General features: G+C 37.9%; 1 protein-coding gene across 1 annotated transcript in view; it reads left to right on the top strand.

Annotated features, from left to right (window-relative positions):
- SH3KBP1 (SH3 domain containing kinase binding protein 1) overlaps positions 1-22,521 on the top strand; it is a 435,673-nt gene that overhangs the window by 244,652 nt on the left and 168,500 nt on the right. Inside the window, exon 4 of the mRNA XM_070943239.1 lies at positions 19,214-19,320. Within this exon, the coding sequence (XP_070799340.1) occupies positions 19,214-19,320 (107 nt within the window). The remainder of the gene's footprint in view (positions 1-19,213; positions 19,321-22,521) is intronic.

Below are 22,521 nucleotides of genomic sequence, written 5' to 3'. Positions count from 1 at the left end.
AGATAAAAGCTATCCAAGATGCCCCCACACCCAAAAATAAGACAGAATTACAAGCATTTTTGAGTCTCATAAATTTTTATAGTTTATTCCTGCCACACAAAGCATAAGTCACTGAGCCATTGCATAGACTGCTGGACACAAAACAGCCATGGCACTGGGGCAAGAAGGAAAAGGCCACATTCCGGGCAGTCAAAAGCCTCCTAACTTCTCGAAGTTTATTGATCCAATATAATGAAAACTTACCTTTAGTGCTGGAATGTGATGCCTCTCCCTATGGCGTTGGTGCTGTGCTTAGCCACAAACTACCAATGGGAATAGAAGCACCTATTGCATTTTTTTCAAGAACACTACCTAAGACTGAAAGGAATTATAGTCAAATTGATAAAGAGGCATTGCCACTAGTCACTGGTGTCAAACAGTTTCATGAGTATTTGTATGGTCGAAGCTTTGAACTGATTACAGACCATAAACTGTTGTTGGGGTTACTCTCAGGTGACCGCCAAACACCCCAAGTTCTTTCACCACGCATGACCAGATGGCAGCCTACCCTTATTCATTAACACATCAACTGGGAAGACATCTTAGCCATGCTGATGCATTAAGCCAATGCCCTTTGGCCATTGATGTAGAAGACTCAGCACCTGCCCACACAGTTCTCATCAAAGACCTATAGTGCCCTTTGACTGCAGCCGATGTAGCAAAACACTCTGCTAAGGACCAGGTAATTTCCCTGGTAATGGGCTGTCAGGACTTGATGTCCCATTGAGACATCAAGTCCTGATAGCCCGGGTGAGGGACACCCAGGGATAGTGCACCTGAAGGCGCTGGGACAAAGTTATGTGTGGTGGCCCAATATGGACCAAGCTATCACGGATTGGGTCTCAGGCTTGCCAAGAATCCAGATTAAATCCACCCAGGGCCCACCCCACAGAATGGGAAAGACCTAGGAACCAGAAGCGTTGCAATGATACTGGCTGGAAAATAGCGAAGCGCTGATGAGCTTTGCGAAAATCCAGCCAGACAAACCGCTGTTGGCGCGGTCTTTGGACCAGAACTGTCTTGGAGGGATGGTGAAGAAAGAGAGGCACCTTGGAAGACCAAGAGGAACAGGCAAGTTCCTTGAAGGGTCGGAAGCAGCTCTTTGATCCGGCGGCGGGGGTGGAGGCCATTAAAACAACTGCTCGTTTGGGGCAAGCAGACTAAGATTTGTGCAGGAGCGATGTTTGAATGAGTATTGTTACCGGAGGAGCGATTTGGCCAATTTAAAGGTAAAAAGAAATTATTTGGAAAAAGCTTGAAAGAGGTCCCAACGTGAAATGAGCAGCTAATTGGCACTTTGGAATGTTAATTGGAGGGGAAAGAACAAAGAGGAAATTAAAAGGCTAAAGCCCCAAAAAGAAAACTTTCTACCATTTTTTAACAATAAAAGGAAAACAAATTGAAGAGAAAGCATTTTCTTTTTTTTTATTTGAAAAGTTTTACAAATACATTTTCTCCCCAGTTTCCCCCCCCCCCAAAAAAAAACCCCAAACCCTCCCTAACCCTCCCCTTTTCCCCCCAGGACTTCCACAAAATACAATCCTAATCAAAAATACATTTTATGAAACTTAAACCCCTCCACCCCCTATATACCATTTATACCTTCATAAAACTCAGTTAATCTATCCCTACATAATACATTCCTTCAGCTAAAAACTATCTGATATTTCCTAGTTTGATATTTATTCTGCACATAGTCTATCCACTTTTTCCACTCCCATACATAAGTCTCTTGAGTTCGGTCTTTTAAATATGCTGAGATCTTCGCCATCTCTGCAAAACTGGCCATCTTCAAAGTCCATTCTTCAATAGTGGGCAAAACATCATTTTTCCAATATTGACCTATCAGTAACCTCGCTGCTGTCACCATATACAATATCAGCTTTGTTTCACCCAATGTAAAACCCTTAGCTATACCCAATAAAAACAGTTGTGGAGAAAACTGAAGTTTTTTCTTCAAAACATTTTGCATAACCCACCAAATTTTTATCCAAAAAGCCTTCACTTTCTTACAAGTCCACCACATATGATAATATGTGGCGTCTAAACAATCACATCTCTAGCATTTTGGTTGAACATTAGGATATGTACACGATAATTTCTTAGGGTCTAAATGCCACCTATAAAACATTTTGTAAAAATTTTCCCTCAGATTCTGCGATTGTGTAAATTTAACATTCTGGACCCATATTTTTTCCCATGTTTCCAACATCACTGGTTCTGCAAAATTTTGTGCCCACTTTATCATACAATCTTTAACCAATTCATTTTCCGAATCTCTTTCTAACAAAACATTATAAACCCTCTTAATATGCATTGGACCTTTCTCTTTTATATGTCTAACCAATTCTTCTTCATGCATCATTATACCAGTTTTTTGATCTTCTTTCCATCTCAGTTGAAGTTGATTATACTGTAGCCAAGTTAAATTAATCCCTTCTTCCAACAGTATTTCTAATGTCTTTAATTACCATCTGCCCCCATCCATAAAAAGAACTTCTTTGTATAACCCCCCCCCGAGTGATATTATATTTCTATTCCACATGATATGACCAAGATCCAGCCATAACGGTATTTTATAATCCCATTTGAATCGGTGCTTCTTCCAAACTCTCATCAAAGAGTTCCTAAGTATGTGGCTTTTGAATACTTTATCCACTTTATTCTCATAAAATAAATATGCATGCCAACCAAATTCAAGATCATGACTTTCTATATTCAATATTCCAGTCTTTATCCTTCCAAACCAATCGCTTGCTTGTGTCAAAGCTGCTGCTTCATAGTACAGTTGTAGATTTGGAAGTTTAAGGCCTCCCCTTTCTGGAACATCTTGCATAATTTTCAGTTTGACTCTCGGCTTTTTCTCATTCCAAACAAACTTATTCAATCCATTTTGCCATTCTCTCAATTGCTTATCACTTTTAAGCACAGGAATCATTTGAAACAAAAAAAGAAATCTAGGCAAAACGTTCATCTTAACTGCTGCTATTCTTCCAAGCAACGACAGCTGCAGTTTTTTCCAGGTCTCCATATCCTTTTGTACCTCTCGCCACAACACCTCATAATTATTTTGAAATAATTTTATATTTGAATCTGCAACTTGAACTCCTAGATATTTAACTTTTGATACTATTTCAAAGCCTGCCTTGCTTTCAAGTTCCTGCTTCCGATCTTGTGTCATATTTTTAACAATCATCTTAGTCTTTTTCTGGTTCAGTCTAAATCCTGATATCATACCATATTCTTTTATAATGTCTTTCATCTGGATTATTGATTCCATCGGCTGTGTTAGGGTAACAACCAGATCATCTGCAAATGCCCTGGTCCTGTAGTCCTCATGCCTAATAGCTATGCCATGTAATGAGTTTGAATCCCGTATTGTATTCAGCAAGACTTCTAATGTTAGAATAAATAACAATGGGGATAGTGGACAATCTTGTCTTGTTTGTTTTTCAATACTAAAATTTGTAGTCAGACTTCCATTAATAATAATTTGTGCCGTTTGCTGTTGATAAATTGCTGAAACTGCCTGTATAAACTGATCCCCAAAGTCCATTTTTCTCAGAGTCTTTAATAGAAAGTTCCAATCCACTCTATCAAAGGCCTTCTCCGCATCCAAAAACACCAGCACTGCAGATATCTGTTTATTCTTCTCAAGATAGTCCAATAAGTTTATTATTTGCCTTACATTATCCTTCATGTATCTGCCTTCTATAAATCCTGCTTGGTCATGATGAATCACCTCTTGAATAACTGGCATTAATCTGTTAGCTAACACTTTTGCAAAAATTTTATAATCATTGTTCAGAAGAGATATTGGTCTATAATTCTCAGGTTTTTTAAGACCTGCTTGCTCTTTCGGTATCAGTGAGATGTAAGCTGCTTTCCATGAAGGAGGTATTTTACCTCCTTGTTGTATACTACAAAATAAGTCTTTAAGATGTTCAATCATTTCTGCTTGTAAAGTTTTATAATACACCACAGTTAAGCCATCCGTCCCTGGTGCTTTAGCTGTTTTCAATTGTTTAATTGCGGCAATAATCTCCTCAGCTATAATTGGTTGACTCATTCTTTCCTTTTGATCACTAGAAATTTTTATAACTCTTTTTTCTTCTAAGTATTTATCTATAAGTCCAGTCTTTATTTCATATTTAGCATATAATTTGGTATAATAATCTAAAAAAGCTTCTTTGATTAATTTTTGTTGAAAAATTTCCTTCCCTCCAATGTCAATACTACCAATAACCCGTGTGCTCTGACGCTTCCTCAATGTGTAGGCCAGCCATCTGCCCGGTTTATTAGCGTTACAAAATGTATTATGTTTCGCAAATTGTAGGTTAATTGCTGTTTGCTCCGCCATAAGCATATGAAATTGATCTTTCAAGAGTTTTATAGCTCCTCGTATTCTTTCATCTGTTGGGTTCGTTATAAGTAGCTGTTCTTTCTTCTTTATCTCTGCTTCCATTTCCAGTCTTTTCTTTTGTCGGTTTAATCTATGTTTAGAGTTCATATGAATGAGTACCCCCCTCATATATGCCTTACTCGCATCCCACACAATTTCAATAGGGGTACCCTTATTCAAATTCATTTCAAAAAATTCTTTCATTTGCTTTTTAAGTTCGTTTACATTTTTTTCGTATCTAAACAAATTTTCATTTACTCTCCATGATCTTCTCTCAATCTTTCCCATTTCAATTTCTATCCATACTGGGCTATGGTCGGTTAGAGTCCTTGGGAAAATCTTTGTTTTTTTTGTTTTTGCAAGTAAGTCAGATGATAATAAAATAAAATCAATCCTAGAGAAGGATCTGTGTCTGTCTGAGAAAAAGGTAAAGTCCAAGTCTTTTGGGTTATGTATTCTCCAAATATCTTTTAATTCCAGATCTTCTTTCTTATCAAAAAAAGTCTGTGGCAATCTAATCCTTGACTTTGCCATACTCTTTTTATCTATTTTGGGATCAATTACTCCATTCCAATCTCCCATAATTAAAATAGATCTATAGTCCTATTGTAGTATTTTAGAATACAATGTTTTATAAAAATTTTCTTGTTGTTGGTCAGGAGCATAGATTCCAATCACCAAAATTGGACCATTTTCTGTATAAAGTTCAATTGCTATAAACCTCCCTATTTTAGATGATAGTCTTTTATTTATGTAAAACACTACTCCATTCTTTTTTTCCGAACTAGAAGCTATGAATTGTGTTCCTAATCTAGAATTTATTAAATATTTTTGATCTTGTATTCGAATATGAGTTTCTTGTAGGCAACTAATATCATTGTTAAACTGTTTCAGATAATTAAATAATTTCCTCCTCTTCTGTGGTGAGTTTAGCCCATTCACATTCCAAGATAAAAACTTAATTGTCATCTGGAACCTCTTGAAGCGATAGGAACATTTGCTGAAGACATTCTTCCAGGTTGGTAGTCTTCGGCTTAGCTCCCCCCATGGCTTCACGTGCTTGTGTACCCTTAGCTCCCTTCTTGTCTTGTTGTGGCTTGGACCTCTCCTGTTGTTGTTTTTCTTTAAATTGCTTATAAACTGCTCGAGTTATACGCTGATCTTTAGCTTCAGACATCCGGATCAGGTCCAAAGCCACTTCTCTTGTATTTGTGGGTACTCCAAATACAGGTTCCAGAGGGAGATCTAACAAAGGCTCATCTAGAAATCCCCCTGTAGTTCCCTGCATTTCCATTGCCTCCCGCTCCATCTGTTTATACTCCTCCTCAATCTCTTGTTCAAACTGCTTCTCCTTATCACTCTCCTTTATCTCCAACACTGAAGATGTACGTGGGGATGTTGTGCCTGTTTTTTTAAAAACTGCAGAATAAAATTCTTCCGCTTTCTCAACTGTATTCAATCTGTACCTTTCTCCTTCATACTTCAATATTATGCCAGTTGGGGCAGAAGAGAAAGCATTTTCAATGTGGATTTAAAAGTGATATTGTGTTGCCTGGGGATTTGTAAACTGGAGAGAGAAGAAAGCACCAGAATGAACGCTTTAAACATGGAAGGAGTACTTGTTTAAATAGCTGGATCCCGACCTTGAAAGAGAAAAAGAACGAAGTTTTAAACTGGAATGGTTTAGATAAATATTTGAATTGGATACTATTTGGAAATAAAAAAAAAAGAGAGACACTATATGGACTTGAATTTTAATTACATATAAATTAAAATAAAAATTTCTTTGAATTGACAATATGGAACATTGGGAATATGAGGAATTAATAGAAATGTTTAAAAAGGTGTGTGAAGCATTTAAGGGTGATAAAGAAGCGGAAATCTGGTTAGAATACAAAAAAAAAAAAAGGAAGAAGAGGATATAAATGTTGAAAGGAAAATAATTGAAGATTACACTGGGATTGACAGTGAAAAACAAAAAGTGGATGGGGGAAATATCACCCAAAAAAGAAAGGAAGAGAAGGAAATGGGAAAAGACTGAGGGGGAGAATTAAAAGGGTAACAATTTTAACAAGGGAAAGGATTCAGGGGAAAATCTTTGAGATTGCCTTCTACCGCATAGCTCCCAGCGACCGGTAAGATCCCACAGAGTTGGTCTCCTCCGGGTCCCGTCAGCTAAACAATGCCGGCTGGCGGGCCCACGGGGGAGGGCCTTCTCTGTGGCTGCCCCAGCTCTCTGGAACCAGTTACCTCCTGAGGTCCGGACCATCCCCACCCTATTGGCCTTCCGAAAAGCAGTGAAGACCTGGCTTTTCCGGCAGGCCTGGGGCCGTTGATCTCACTCTTGCGATCTGGCGAGATCCAGCCATGAATGGTATGAATGAGTTTTAATGTTTTAAATATTTTTAATTTTAAAATGTTTTTTATTAGGATTTTAAATGTATTGTGAGCCGCCCTGAGTCTTCAGAGAGGGGCGGCATATAAATTGAATAAAATAAAATAAATAAATAAATAAAATAAAAGATACAATAATTATAAAAAGAAGAAGAAGAAGAAGAAGAAGAAGAAGAAGAAGAAGAAGAAGAAGAAGAAGAAGAAGATGATAAGAGAAAGGGAGAGAAAGGGAGAAAAATATTAAGAAGTGGAATTTTGGAGAGACCAAAAGAAAATAGGTAAAAGGGGAAGAATAATGGAGAGAAGAAAGGGAAATAAAGCATTTATTAGTTGATTTAAGGGAAATGTATTAATAGTAGAAATTGTTTGTAAGAAGTAAACAAGAAGAAGTATACTGTTTATTGTAAAATGGATCAGCAGGTGTAATATGAAATGTAGATTGGTTTAAATATGAAAATAATGGAAATCAAGATACAAAATTGAAATGCTAGTAAATGATATACGTAAGAAGTAAAAAAGAAATATATTGTTTATTGTAAAATGGATTAGCAGATGCAATATGAAATGAAGATTGGTTCAAATGTGAAAATAACTGAAATTAAGATATAAAATTGAAATGCTAATAAATGAGGAAAATAACAACTGGATGTTGGAACAAGAAATTAGGAATTAAGGAAAATAAGAGGTGGAAGGTTAATTAAGTTAAAAGGTTTCAATGTAAAAATGGAGTGAGTTGAAATACATTGTTAATCATTTAAAAATGTGATGGGGACTTTGAAAAATATAGTTAATAAGTGGGGGGGGGATCAGGGTTGCCCAGATACCATTGTGGAAAATATTGAATTGAAAATGAATACAACAATGGAAAGAGAATGGAAGGAGGAGTAGAGGGAAGAAGGAGAAGAGAGGAAGGAGAGAGAGGAATAGAAGAAAGGGAAAAGGAGAGGAAGAAAGGAAGGGAAAATAAGAGTAGGAGAGAATGTTAGAAAGGGAGGAAGGAATAGAGGAGGGGGGAAGGAAGGGGAAGTAGAGAAGGAGTAGGAGAGGAGGAAAGTAGAAAGGGATAAAAGAAGGGAGGGAAGAGAAAGAGAGGAGAGGAGAAGAAGAACTGTTGTAAAACAAGGGAGATGATGGTAGAAAGGCAACCCCGAGAATGTGTAAATTTATTAGGATGAAGAATGAATTAGTATGAAAGTTAAAAGGGAATATATATGATTAATAATGGATAAGATAAGATAACTAATTGAAATAATGTTAAGAAACTAGGATTTGAGGGTGGATGGTGATGCTGTTTATATAATAAGTATAGAAGTATTAAGATATGATAAAAAAGTATGGAAAAAGAATATTTTGGCAAAAATGGTAACTATGTAAAATGAAATTGGATATGAAAAGTTGTATAAGATATGATATGGCCAATACTCTGTTCATAAAATATATGTGTGTGTGTGAAAGAAAAAAAATCAATAAAACTTGATTTAAAAAAAAAGAATGGAAAAGACTTAGAGCCCCATGGTCTCGTATTCACCTTGACTTCACAGGGCCAGTTTAGGGTAAAATGTTTCTAGTGGTGGTAGATGCTTTTTTTTTTTTTTATGAAATTTTATTGAATTAAAAATATATTACAATTCAAACTATACGGTTCGGCAACGTGTAGTCATATTGTATATTTACAAGTGCGGTATCTAATTAATTATCTAATTAATTATACAGTTTGTACAAAAATTCTTATATATAAAATTGATTACTGTTTATTTACGGTACAATAATATATAGGATTAACTAATAGTTGTGCATTATTCCTCATGAGTATTAACTTTTGCATTTAATTTCCAACCACCTATACCACAGATCCCAGATCATATAAAATTCTGAATCCTCCTTTCCGTTTAACACATACGTTAATCTGCACATTTCTGCGCAGTCAAGTATCTTATTGACTATCTGTTCCTCGGTTGGACCTCTTTTCTCTTTCCAATATCTGGCATAGGAGAGTCTAGCAGCTGTGACAATATGAATAATCAAATATTTCTTATCCTTATCAAATGTTCGTTTTAGCACTCCCAGGAGATAGATTTCCGGCAAGAAATTAATATCCTCCTTTAATATTTCTTGGATCCATTTTTGTATTTTTTTCCAAAACTTCCGGACAAGTCCACCACATGTGATAGAAGGTACCTTGGTGGTGGCCGCATTTCCAACACTTGGGGCTTGCATTTGGATAGACCTTAGCAATTCTAGATGGTGCTAAGTACCATCTATATAGCATCTTATACTGATTCTCCTTATAGCTTGTTGCTCTCGTCAGTTTAAGATTGCTATTCCATATTTCTTCCCAATCATCTAGATTTATCTTTGAGTCGATGTTTTTCCCCCAAGCGATCATTTGGTCTTTTAATATTTCTCCTTCTCTGTCATATTCGAGCAGGTAGGAATATAATTTGGCTAATAGTTTGTTCTCGCTATCTAGCCATACCTTATACAAACTATTTGTCCCCTTCTCTATTCCCTTTTCTTGTTTATCTTTACTATATCGGGATTTAATTTGTAAATAAGGCCACCAATCTATATGGATCCCTTGCTCTTTTAATATCTCATTGGATATAAGGTTACCACTGTTATCTAAGATATCTTGATAGGTGACCATTTTCTCCCTACTTATTGTATTTGGATGGATCAGTGCCTCCATTGTAGATATCCATTTTGGGTATTTTAAGTAATGTTTATGCCTGATTTCTTTCCATGTCTTCATTAATGTATCTCTAATTTTATGTTGGTGGAAACATATCCCTGTCTCTTTTCCTTTATCCCAGAGATAGGCATGCCAACCTCTCAATAGGTGGTGCCCTTCCAATTGTAAAATTCTCTTATCTCTTAATAAGGCCCACTCTCGTAGCCATACTAAGTTGGCCGCTTTGTGGTATAATTCCCAAACTGGGAGTCCGAATCCGCCCCTATTCCTTTTTTCCTGCAAGGACCGTAATGCAATTCTCGGTTTTTTCCCTCCCCAGATAAACTTCCTTACTATCCCATTTAAGTCTGAAAAATATTTTCTGTTAATACTAACAGGAGTGGTTTGGAATAATTATAGTAATTTGGGGAGAACACTCATCTTAACAGTGGCTATCCTACCAAGGAACGATATTTGCAGCTTCCCCACCTATCCAAATCTTGTTTTATCTTTGTCAGTAAGGGTGTATAGTTATCCTCCTTTAAGGTTGAGCATCTGGCAGTAATCCAAATCCCTAAATATTTTATCTTCTTAACTATTTGGATACCCAAATTATTTGCTAGTTTTTTTTTTTTTTTTAATTTGATTTATATGCCGCCCTTCTCCGGAGACTCAGGGCGGCTTACAGTGCGTTAAGCAATAGCCTTCATACTTTTGTATATTTATACAAAGTCAGCTTATTGCCCCCACAAACTGGGTCCTCATTTAACCTACCTTAGAAAGGATGGAAGGCTGAGTCAACCTTGAGCCTTGGAGAGATTCGAACCAGCAGTAAATTGCAGGCAGCTGTGTTAATAACAGGGTGCTTTAAACCACTGTAGTACCAAGGCTAGTGTTTCCTGTTCTCTTATTGGAATATTTTTTGTTAACATTTTAGTTTTTGTCATATTTAGTTTGAATCCTGATAGCTTCCCATATTCATCTAGTTCTTTCAATACTTTTGGCCTTGTTGTTGACGGGTCCTCCATTATCAACACTACATCGTCGGCAAAAGCTTGAATCTTAAAGGTTTCATTCCTAATTTCCAATCCCTGTATCTCATTATTTTGCCTAATTTTCCTTAACAATACCTCCAGGGATAATATAAATAAGAGTGGAGAGAGTGGACAGCCTTGTCTCACCCCTTTACCAATCCGGAAGGTTTTAGTTACTTCCTCATTCAGTATGATATTTGTGCTCTGTTTATCGTAAATTGCTTTTATCGCATTCTCGAAATACCCCTTGAAATTCATTCTTTGGATTTGCTGGATCATAAATCCCCAATTTAAATTGTCGAAAGCCTTCTGAGCGTCGAGGAAGGCCATGGCCAGCTGTTTCTCAGAGTGTATTTCGTAGTATTCCAGCACATCCATCACCACTCTCATATTAGACCTAATCTGTCTACTGGGGAGGAACCCGTTTTGGTTGGGGTGGATCCAGTTATTTAGTATTGTCTTCAACCTACCCACTAAAATTCCCATAAATACTTTATAATCCGTGTTGAGTAAGGAGATCGACCTGTAGTTCCTTATTTGCTTGGGATCGGTACCTTCTTTTCCTACCAGTGTGATGAATGCCTCCTTCCACGATTCTGGGATCCTAGAGCCTCTCAGGGCCTCATTACATATTATCAGAAGTTTTGGTATTTCTGCCAGATCCTGGTTTTTATACAGTTCCCCTGGGAGGCCGTCAGGGCCAGGAGTTTTGTTACTCTTTAATTTGGATATTACCCCCTTCAGTTCCTCTGTTGTAATTTCTCTATTTAACATTTCCCTTTCCTCCTCCTTTATCTGTGGGAATTTCTCTTTGGCAAAGTATTGATTTATATTATCGATTGAAGTTTCCTCCTCACTATATAACGTCTCATAATACTGTCTGACAAACTCAAGTTTCTCCTCCTCATCCTCTAATATTCTGCCTTCCGAATTCTCCAGGCCGTCTATAACACCCTTCTCTTTCTCTTTTTTTAATTTATACGATAGCCATCTCCCGGGTTTGTTTGCATTGTCGAAATAATATTGTTTGGATTGTTCGATTTTTTTCGCCAATTCTTCCTGTTCCAGTAAATTTAATTTATGCCTTGCTGTCATCCATTGCTCTTTTTTTTTAATATCACTCGGATCTTGTTGTAGCCTCTTTTCTGTTTCTTCCAGTTGGGCCAGCAGATCCTTCTGAGCCTTTCTTTTCTCTTTATTGTTATATATATTATGCGATATTACTAACCCTCTTAAGTAGGCTTTCATTGTATCCCAAACACATGTTAGAGGAGTTTCCTGATTCTCATTCTCCGCAAAGAAAAATTGTAGGTCTCTCTGGAGTCTCTTAGTAAACTCTACTTCCCTAAGAATATGGGTATTTAATCTCCATCTCCTTCGTTTAATCCTATTTGGGCTCTTCCACTTAATCTCTAAAGGGTTGTGATCAGCCCAAACATTTGGGGTAATTTCAACCGAGTGAATATCTAACCCTAAACTTCTACTGACCCAGACCATGTCAATCCTTGACCAGGACATCTGGGGGTTTGAATAGTATGTAAATTGCTTATCGTTTGGATGTAATGTTCGCCAGAGATCTACTAGATTGTGCTCATCAACCAAATCAAAAAAAGTTTTGGGGAGTTTTTCCCTTTTAGTCTTTTTCTTTATTCCACTCTTGTGGTCAACCTCTGGGTTTACTACCCCGTTGAAATCCCCAATAATACAAATATTTGTATGTTCCAATTCATCTATTTTATTGCTTAATTTCCTATAGAATTCTCCTAGGTTTCTGTTTGGAGCATAAATGGCTACTACTAAAATTGGGATACTACCCCATGCTCCATGGCATAGGGCCTAGCTATTTTCGAGACCGCCTGCTGCCACCGACGATCTCCCATCGACCCGTGCGCTCCCACAGAGAGGGCCTCCTCGGGGTGCCATCAGCCAAACAGTGCAGGCTGGTGACCCCCAGGGGGAGGGCCTTCTCTGTGGGGGCACCTATCCTCTGGAATCAATTGCCTCCAGAGATAAGGAGAATCCAAGACCTCAGTGCCTTCCGCCATGCCCTTAAAACCTTCCTTTTCCAGCAAGCCGGGCTGGCCTAATTTTTTAAGTGTTTTTAAGTGTTTTGTTTATTGTTTTTAATTAATGGGGCCAAATTTATATATGTATATTTTAACTGTATTTTAATATTTGTACTTGATGTTTTTACTTGGCTGTTCACCGCCCTGAGTCCTCAGGGAGAAGGGCGGTATACAAATTCAAAATAAAATAAAAATAAAAAATAAATTTCAATTGCAAGAAATCTCCCTTTATCATCTGAATATTTAAATTCAGCAGCAATTCCTTTTTTTACATATAACGCTACCCCCCCTTGTTTTTTCTCTGCTAGAGAGGTAAAACATTTGCCAAATTTCTCAAATTCCAAATATTTCCTCTCCTCTTTCTTTATGTGGACTTCTTGAAGGCAAATTATTTCTGGGTTAAGTTTGATCAATTTTGAAAAAATATGTTTTCTCCTCCCTCCGTTGTTTAGACCATTTACATTAACAGACAGCCATTTCCAACCCTCCATTATCTAACTAACTACGTAGTTTATGTTTGTTTTTGCGGCTCTTTGTGGTCTTTGCTTCTTTCCTGTAGTTTCTTTGGCTTCCTTCTCTTCTAACTCCTTATCCTCTAGTGTTCCTTCCTTGGACTTTTTTAACTGTGCGTTGATCTCATCCTGGGAGGCTATATCCAGTTCCTCCTTGCTACTTTGGTCTTCCTCCTCACCTCTCAGTTGGTCCAGAAGTTCTTGTGCGGAGACTAGACTGTCAATCTTGATCCGTTTCCCTTGCCAGGTAACGAGCATTCCATCTGGTATAAGCCATCTAAAGGGAATGCTTCTCTTGTTTAGTTGTATCGCCAAGAACCTGTAGTCTCTTCTCAGATCTCGAACCCTCTTAGGGACTTGTTTCAGTACTATTACTTCTTTGCCTTTAAAATTTACAGGTTCATCTCTTACTATATTGTATAGCACGTCTTTCACTTTCCTTGGGGCAAATCTGACATGAACTTCTCGAGGGTGTTTGTTCCTCCTAGCATAGTTGGTTTGCACCCTGTAAATTTCATCCAGCTCCTTTATAATATCGTCTTTATCTTGTTGTAGAATTCCAGCTATTAAGTCCACCATAACATTTCCCAGATCATCGTCTTTTTCCTCAACCACATTCTGGAAACGGAGGTAGAAAGCTGCCCGGTCCATCTCGAGTTGGATAATAGAGTCTTCCAACTCCCTATTTTGTGCCATCAATTTCTGGTGATCGAGTCAAGGTTTCTCTCGTTTTGCTCCACTCTCGTCTCAACCTTCTTTATCTTATTCTCATTGATATGGATGGACTCTTGGATCTCACTCATTTTCTGGTCAATAGAGTGAATATCAGATTTAAGTTCAACATGATTGTTAGTCATTTTTTCTTGTAACAGGAGTATCGTTTCTTGAATAGTTGACAAGGTCACTTGTATCGCTTGAATGGTTGGTAACATTGCTGACTTGTCCGCTTTTGTTAGCACTTCAGTGGATTTTTGCTGAGCTGGAGAAGACATTGTTAATACAGGGTTGGATGACGTTTTCTTCCCAGTCTTAAATACTGCCGATGAAATGCTTGTCATCTCCTTTAAAATTCTCTTCTGGTTTGTCAAAATTACCTCAATGTTCTTCCAAATTATCATCCACTATCCTCTCTTCTAATAGCAAGATTCACTTAATTCATCTAATCCTAAATTTACCCAATTTTCCTGTCTACACGCAACAGTTCATTCAAATATTATTATACGAAATTATATATAAATAAACTAAATATGATTATCAAAACCAGACCAGTATACCGTACTAAGTGCTCATTCCAATTAAATATAGGTTAAATATAGTTAATTAATCCAAATCTATATATCGTAATAAATACTCAATCTCTTCAATATTAACCTTGCAATACTAATGCAGACATACTATTTCACACTTATTAAATTCATCAAATACAATCTATAAATTATTCTTATATAAGTCTAAATTGAGTATAAATATGGGTATCAATTTCTAAAATAGTTGACCAAGAAAGAAAGAAAAAGGGTTCGTATCTATATAAATAGAGAGATAATTATAGAATAATTAATAAGTTAATAAGTTAATTAATAGGTTAATAAGTTAATAAGTTAGTATTAGTATTAATATCAGTAATAATATTGATAGTTGATAAAGAGTTCTATAAATGATGTTTTATGGAATTCATTACTCTTATTTAGTTGGCTACTACCACAATCAAGGGAGTTCTTCCACCTAAAGAAATATCTCAGTTAATTAAGGGAAAGTCTCAAGTAGATCCAACAAGCAGAAAGTCTTAATAAGCAGGGACACAATTGAAAGAAAAGATCGCAGCTCAGAATGTTACAAAGTTCTTCCTGTTGTCAAACTTCAAGTACCCGTTATAGCTTATGGCTGCACTTCCGGTTTCTTCCTTCGGGAAAAGCCAATTAGCTGGAAGATGACAGCAAGAAGTTATTATTGCAATAGGTCCTCACGGTATTATCCACCAATACTGTAGATAATCTAGTGGTGGTAGATGCTTATTCCAAATGGGTGGAAGTGATATTGATGGCTTCTACACTACTGAAGCATTAATCAGGGCCCTTAGATCCCTATTTGCTATCCATGGACTGCCAGACACATTAGTCTCAGACAATGGACCACAATTGATGGCGTGTCTGTTTGAATTATACCTAGCTGGTCAAGGGATCAGACATGCTCTAATCGCTCCCTTTCACCCTTTTAGTAATGGATTGGTTGAAAGAACAGTGTGTTCTGTTAAAGATGCTTTAGCCAGGTTGGGCCCAGGTGACTGGCCCACTAAGGTAGCTAAGTACCTGCTCCTACAGCATGCCACCCCCTATCCTGAAACCAATCAAAGCCCGGCGAGATATTAATGGGCCAGAGAATAAAGACTAACCTGGATAGGTTACATCCCAACTATCACCCCAGAGAAACCTATGGATTTCACAACAAATGTTAGGGGGTTTCAAAAGGGGGGCCCAGTTTATGCAAGAAATTACTCCAGCCACTCATTGTGGTTAGCAGGGGAAATATTAGGAGTGACTGGTCCCCGATCATATAGAGTTCTACTTGAAGATGATTGAATGTGGCATTGCCACATAGATCAATTAAGTGGGTGATGGGGCAACAGACCACACCTACAGGCATTAGAGGCCCAGCCTAACCTACCCAACAGAGGTTTACCTACCAGGAACGATGACGACACTGAACCCGGAGACAACACTGAACACGAGGCAAGAAAGGAAACAGACTTACCAAAGGACTTACACTTTGTTCCAGCATTGCTGGCTTCTGAACGAGATGGGGAGCAGTCTCCCACTGTTCCAGAAGCCTCGACAGTGAAAACACCTGCTCTGACTCCAGGCGGAGGACTGCGTAAATCCGAGAGGACCAGACACCGCCCAGCATGCCTCCAAGAATACGAATGTGCAGATTGATGAGGGAGGAGTGTTGCATCCTGTTCCCATTCCAGTCCGTTCCCATGATGGGAATGAAGGCGCGCTCTGATTGGTCGCATGTAAGACGGCGCCAAGTATAAAAGAGCTATGAAAAGATCCGAGCTGCTGCTGCTGTTGTGAGCCAAGCAGCCACCTGTTAGACTTACGTTAGCCGCAATAAATTGTTAGCCTTGACTGCTGTCTTGCCTCAGTCTGTCAGCCCTTGTTCAGGAATAGAACAATTACACAATTTACTAAGCATTGAGAAACATACTTCCTTCTTTAAAAAAAGAAAACTTAAGATTTTAAATGCCATTGTGCCAATATTTTGGAATTAACTTTGGCATTGGGCCAGGAAATAACTGAAATTCTAAAGTGATCAGGTACTGTATGTAATTATACTGGGAAGAAGGAACCTGGCTGGAAGCAGATGAAGAAATCAAGATATAAAGGAAAGAGTTTTTGTAGGCAGGTGTGTCACTTTTCAAGAAGATGGGCAGTATCTCGGATTGGAAGAGTGTAGTCCACCAAGATAAAAAACAGAAATAAATAAAAACGTGTTTAGGACTGTAAGGAAAGACTGCTGTAGATAGGTTTCAGTGAAATATAAAACCCTCTACAGCATATGCATTATATTCATGCATTTTATATTTGTGATTTAACTTTTGGCATTCAGTATGGTTAAAGTATCAAACTGAAGTCGAATCTAAAATATGGAGTACAGTACACACAGGCCTTCCTTGACTTTGGCCACCTTCTTGTGGTAGTTTTCTCAGTGTCAGTTTTCTACCAAGGGTCCTGGGCTTAAAAGCATGGTTATATGGAACCAACAAATAATTATGTGATTTTTGGAATTAGAAAGTTTTTCACTTTCAGTGATGTTGGAGTTCAGAAATCAACATACCTGATATTATATGACAGTACATCAAGACTATTTAAACATTATACAATGTGCTGTATTTTGTTTTAAAATAGAACAGAACAGAACAGAACAAAATTCTTTATTGGCCAAGTGTGATTGAACACGCAAGGAATTTGTCTTCGGTGCATAAGCTCTCAGTGTACATAAAAATACATTCATCAAGAATCATAAGATACAACACTTAGTGATAGTCATAGGATACTAAATAAGCAATCAAATCGTACTAGGAAACTAAATAAAACAATATAAATTGTAAAAATATAAACAGCATCATTATAGTCATAAGTGGGAGGAGATAGGTAATAGGAAGGATGAAAAGAATAATAGTAATACAGTCTTAGTAAATAGTTTGACAGTGTTGTGGGAATTAGTTGTTTAGCAGAGTGATGGCATTCAGGGAGAAAACTGTCCTTGTGTCTAGTTGTTCTGGTGTGCAGTGCCCTATAGTGTCGTTTTGAGGGTAGAAGTTGAAACAATTTATGTCCAGGATGTGAGGGGTCTATAGATATTTTCACAGCCGTCTTTTTGACTAGTGCAGGTCCTCAATGGAAGGCAGGTTGGTAGCAATTGTTTTTTTTTTTTTGCAGTTCTAATTATCCATTGAAGTCTGTGTCTGTCTTGTTTGGTTGCAGAGCCAAACCAGACAGTTATAGAAGTGCAGATGACAGACTCAATAATTCCTCGGTAGAACTGAATCAGTAGCTCCTTGGGCAGTCTGAGCTTTCTGAGTTGGCGCAGAAAGAACATTCTTTGTTGTGCTTTTTTGATGACATTTTTGATGTTAGATGTCCATTTTAAATCTTGAGAAAAAACAGCAAAACTATCAGAGAGCATTTCGCTGAGGCTGCTGTCAGCAGCGCCATCTTGGGATACAGCATCACAAATTATGTTAAATGTATCTTTTAAACTTCTACTTTAAATGTGGGAATTTATTTTTAGTCTTTCATTATGAGCAAAAAACATTCTCAGTTTTAAGGTCAACATTAAGAACTATTAAGAATTTCATAATGCTAACATTGCATTTCTGATTACCTGAAAGTAAAACTATCAACAAGTGCTTTTGACACACTTCTTAGTTTAGAAAGTTGTCATGCAGCATGTAGAGCTAGTAGGCAAAATATAGAAGTCCAGATTACTCTAGCCCTGCAGATTTCTTTCAGTGGTTCCCAATCTTTGCGTCTTGGTGGCCTGGCTGGAGGGGGGGAGAGGGGAATGACTGACAGGATGGTGTGCACGTGTGCATGTGCACCAGCCCACTGCTCTCACAAGTCAAGCTGCATACACGTTCATGTGCACCAGCCCACACTTCGCGAGGTCAAGTTTCAAATAGGCCACAGACCGGTAGTGGTTCATGGCCCAGGGTTTGAGGACCCCTGCTTTAGATCATGACTCTTACAACTACTTACAATTTTAGCATTTCGTATTAAAAAAAACCTCCTATAATTCTTGTGGACCAGGAGGAGCATGAACAGCAAAAGCTTCAGTTCTAGACTATTTTTTTTTAATTATTTATTAAATTTCTATACCGCCCTTCTCCCGAAGGACTCAGGGCGGTGAACAGCCAGAAGATAAAACACAGAAATACAAAAATTTAAAATAGATTAAAAACGAATTAAATAGACTAGATAAATAAAGATTGGCATAACTTGTCTGTCAGATAATAACTATTCAAGGTAAAGGAATAATAAATAGACATTGCTTTGGGAAAGTTTTATATTAAAGCAGGTAGTTTCTGACTTTAGTTACTGGTAGTGAAGCCTGGTTGAATGTCTATGACATTGCTACCTTAATTCAGACATGTAGCCTAAGACCACACAGTGACCAATAATACACATTTGGACTGACCCTTGTCTGGGCTTAGAGGTTCAGCAAGACTGGGTTTGGTTAGTACTTGGGTGGAAATTTCAATGTAATTGCAGGGTTATAGGCTAGACTAGAAGGCATCTCAGAAAAAAGCTGTACAAGACACTATAAAAAAACTTATTTTGAGTACAGATTGCTCTCTAGCAAATTTTATATCATTTAGGAAGTTTAACACTAGGGACCAATTCCATTTATCAGCTTGACAAACAGTAGTCATTGTAAGTTGCCTGACTGTCATTATGACATTGAGAAATAGCGTGCTAAGTTGAACTGAAATGTGTGTTCAAAAGGGTAAAATCCAATCTTTCTGTCACCTCTATCTGTTTAAATATTCACTTTAAAATTAATAATAAAAATATTGGGATCTTATTCAATTGTAGGTGAACGAAATAGACGGCGACGATGTCAGGTGGCTTTCAGTTATATGCCTCAAAATGAAGATGAACTGGAGTTGAAAGTTGGAGATATCATTGAGGTAGTGGGAGAAGTAAGTAGTGCTTTCAAGCTTTGTAGCATCCAAATTTATCTTACATTTTGAATACAGTTCCTGATCATAGTTAATAAATACATTGTAAAATAAATAAATTCAGTGAGAAGATGCAGAGCACCCCTCTAAAGCAAAAGAGACTCCTATTATTTCTGTTGCCATAATGGTATAGGTAAAATGCTAGGAACATGGAAATCTATGCACATTTCCCATAATTTGTGAATTAGCCTTTTTTTTTTTTTTAGCTTGCTTATTCTACAGAATATGTATAGCTTGGCTGATTGAAGAGGAAGAATATGTTACTTTTTATTATATTTAAAACTGCCCGACTCCAGAATAACTTTGGGTGGCATCAGGGGTGGGTTCTAAATTTTTTTACTACCGGTTCTGTGGGCATGGCTTGGTGGGGGGTAATGTGACTGGGTGGGCATGGCCAACTTTTTTTTTTTTTACTTCTAAAAGCATTTTTTCTACAACCTTAAGAGGTTGCAGAAAAAAATGCTTTTAGAAGCCTCTGACAAACAGGCAACTCAGCTGGGATCACCAGAGGCTTTTAAAGGCATTTTTTTTCCTACAACCTCTTTAGCCAAAGAGGTTGCAGAAAAAAATGCTTTTAGAAGCCTCTGACAATCAGGCAACTCAGCTGGGATCTGTTCTGTCCCCGTCTCGCACACGCATACAAACAGTCAGTCAGGAGTTAAAATAAATTTGCAGACAACAATTTCCTTCGATAACAGAATTGGCAGCAACCCAGTAGCTGCCTGCCAAAAACTTTACTCACAGAGGGAGGTGTTCCTCCTCCATCAGATAAACCAAAATAAATTCACAAAGCCAAAGAATTGTCAAGTCCAATCCATAATAAATCCAAGGAAGGCAGATAACGAAGTTCCAGAGACATAGTATGCCTTGCTAGCTGTTCAGTTTTGTCCGTCACAAAGCCTGAATGGCCACCACACCCCCTTTTATCCCCTGTGGGGTGTGGTCCAGTGACTCAGCTTAATCTCTGGCACGCCTCCTTCTCTGCTGCGTACGCTTGTCTTTCCGACACTGGCGGGGATCTAGCCAAGACTTATCTCCGTCGCTGTCTGACTGCGGCTGTTCGGAGATGCCTGGCTCCTGGCCTATCTCTTCTTCGGGAGACACCTGAGGCATTGCCAGAGAGGAGGGTCCTGGAGAGGGAGCCCCTGCCAACTCCTCTCCTTCACTTTCGGAGTTCGGGCTCGGGGGTCGGAGTCACAACAGGATTGCCAGAGGCTTTTAAAGGCATTTTTTTTTCCTACAACCTCTTTGGCCGAAGAGGTTGCAGAAAAAAACGCTTTTAAAAGCCTCTGACGATCCCAGCTGAGCCGTGTGATCATCAGAGGCTTTTTTTTTTACTTTTAAAAGCATTTTTTCAGCCGAAGAGGTTGTAGAAAAAATGCTTTTAAAAGTAAAAAAAAAAGCCTCTGATGAGGTGGGCGGAGTAAGCGAGCGGCAACCAGGCCAGGACCGGTTCAGGGGCGTGGCCAGCCAATGTTATTACCAGTTCTCCAAACTGCTACAAATTTTTACTACGGGAGCAACCCACCACTGGATGGCATATATTAAAAGAAAATATCCTATATTGATTTATTAGTAATATTATGTAGTACCAAACAAGAAGGTACCAATCTAAAGAGTTTAACATTTAAAGTAATGTCTAAAATAATAATTGAACTATTATTCAAAACAAAAACGAAGTATTTGTATTGTATAGTTGAGTGGATGGAATACTAGAGCAGAATATTTAAAACAACACTATGGTCTGTAAAATTAAAAAAATAAGTAAAAAAAGGAATGAATCCAGACAGAAATATGAGGCTTGAGAGTGTTTTTTGTGCTATTGTATATAGGCATAATAAGTATAATGAATCCCTACAGAAAACATAGGAAATAAATAACTGATAAACCTTGTGTGATCTACAGGGTGAATAGTTATGTTGGCCATTTTGACATGTTGGTACAGTCATTCACATAGCATGGTTTATGAAGCTGTAGATCAGTGGTTCTCAACCTTCCTAATGCCGCGACCCATTAATACAGTTCCTCATGTTGTGGTGACCCCCAACCAGGGGTGGGTTCTAAAATTTTTTACTATCGGTTCTGTGGGTGTGGCTTATTTTGTGGGTGTGGCTTGGAGGTCATGTGACTGGGTGGGCGTGCTAGCTGGTCATGTGACCGGGTGGCCATGGCTATGTGTATAGGGACTACTCAGAGGGCTGAAAAAAGTCATTTCTGACAGATCCTCACACTTTTGACCATCCTCACATTTATGCCCGTGCAGCATTCCTAACAACCATGTCACTCATTTCACAACTGCTTCTCTTCACTATGGTGATAAGATAGGGCAAAAAACGTAAAATGTGAGGACAGTCGTAAATTCAAGGACTGGTCAAAAGTGCGAGGACCAGTCAAAAATAACTTTTTCAGCCCTCTGAGCAGTCTATGTGCACAAAAGGACTACCCAGAGGGCTGAAAAAGTGATTTCTGACAGGTCCTCACACTTTTGACCGGTCTTCGCACTTATGACTGGTCATCATGCCCATTGTAGCATTCTTAACAACCGTGTCACTCATTTCACAACTGCTTCTCTTCACCATGGTGACAAGATAGGGCAAAAACGTAAAATGTGAGGACAGCCGTAAGTTTGAGGACTGGTCAAAAGTGCGAGGACCAGTCAAAAATAACTTTTTCAGCCTTCTGAATAGTCCATATGCATAAAAGGATACAGCAATAGAGAGGGATGAAGGAAGGGAAGGGAAATTAGAATAGGAGTGAGGGTAAGAGAGGGAGGAAGACAGGAGGAGAAGGAGAAATGAAGAGGAAGTAGGAAGGAGAAGAAGGGGGGGAGAGAAAGTAAGAAGGAAAGAAAAGAGAGAGGTGGTAAGTTTGAGGAGAAAGATTGCTGTACAATAAAAAAGATGAAAGGGAAGAAAACCAACCCTAAACAAATATAAAGATATTAAGATAAAGAATGAATTGTTAAACTTTAAAGAATAAAAGAGAACAAATATGAATAAATAGCAATAATTAGAAACACACATACAAACATACAATGTATTTTCTTTGAACAGAGTATTTGGCCGGTTCACAAATTTAAATAGTGTTTAGTCATTTCAATTAAATTTACAATTTCTATATTTCGTTTTTGCCATATTTATTCCTCATCTATTTTTTACAAAA

This window comes from Pituophis catenifer, unplaced genomic scaffold (genome assembly GCF_029215685.1).
Source record: "Pituophis catenifer annectens isolate HBS135680 unplaced genomic scaffold, rPitCat1.0.hap2 SCAF_4, whole genome shotgun sequence".
NCBI classification, from domain to species: Eukaryota; Metazoa; Chordata; class Lepidosauria; order Squamata; family Colubridae; genus Pituophis; species Pituophis catenifer.
This window is presented reverse-complemented; position numbering and strand designations above follow the sequence as displayed.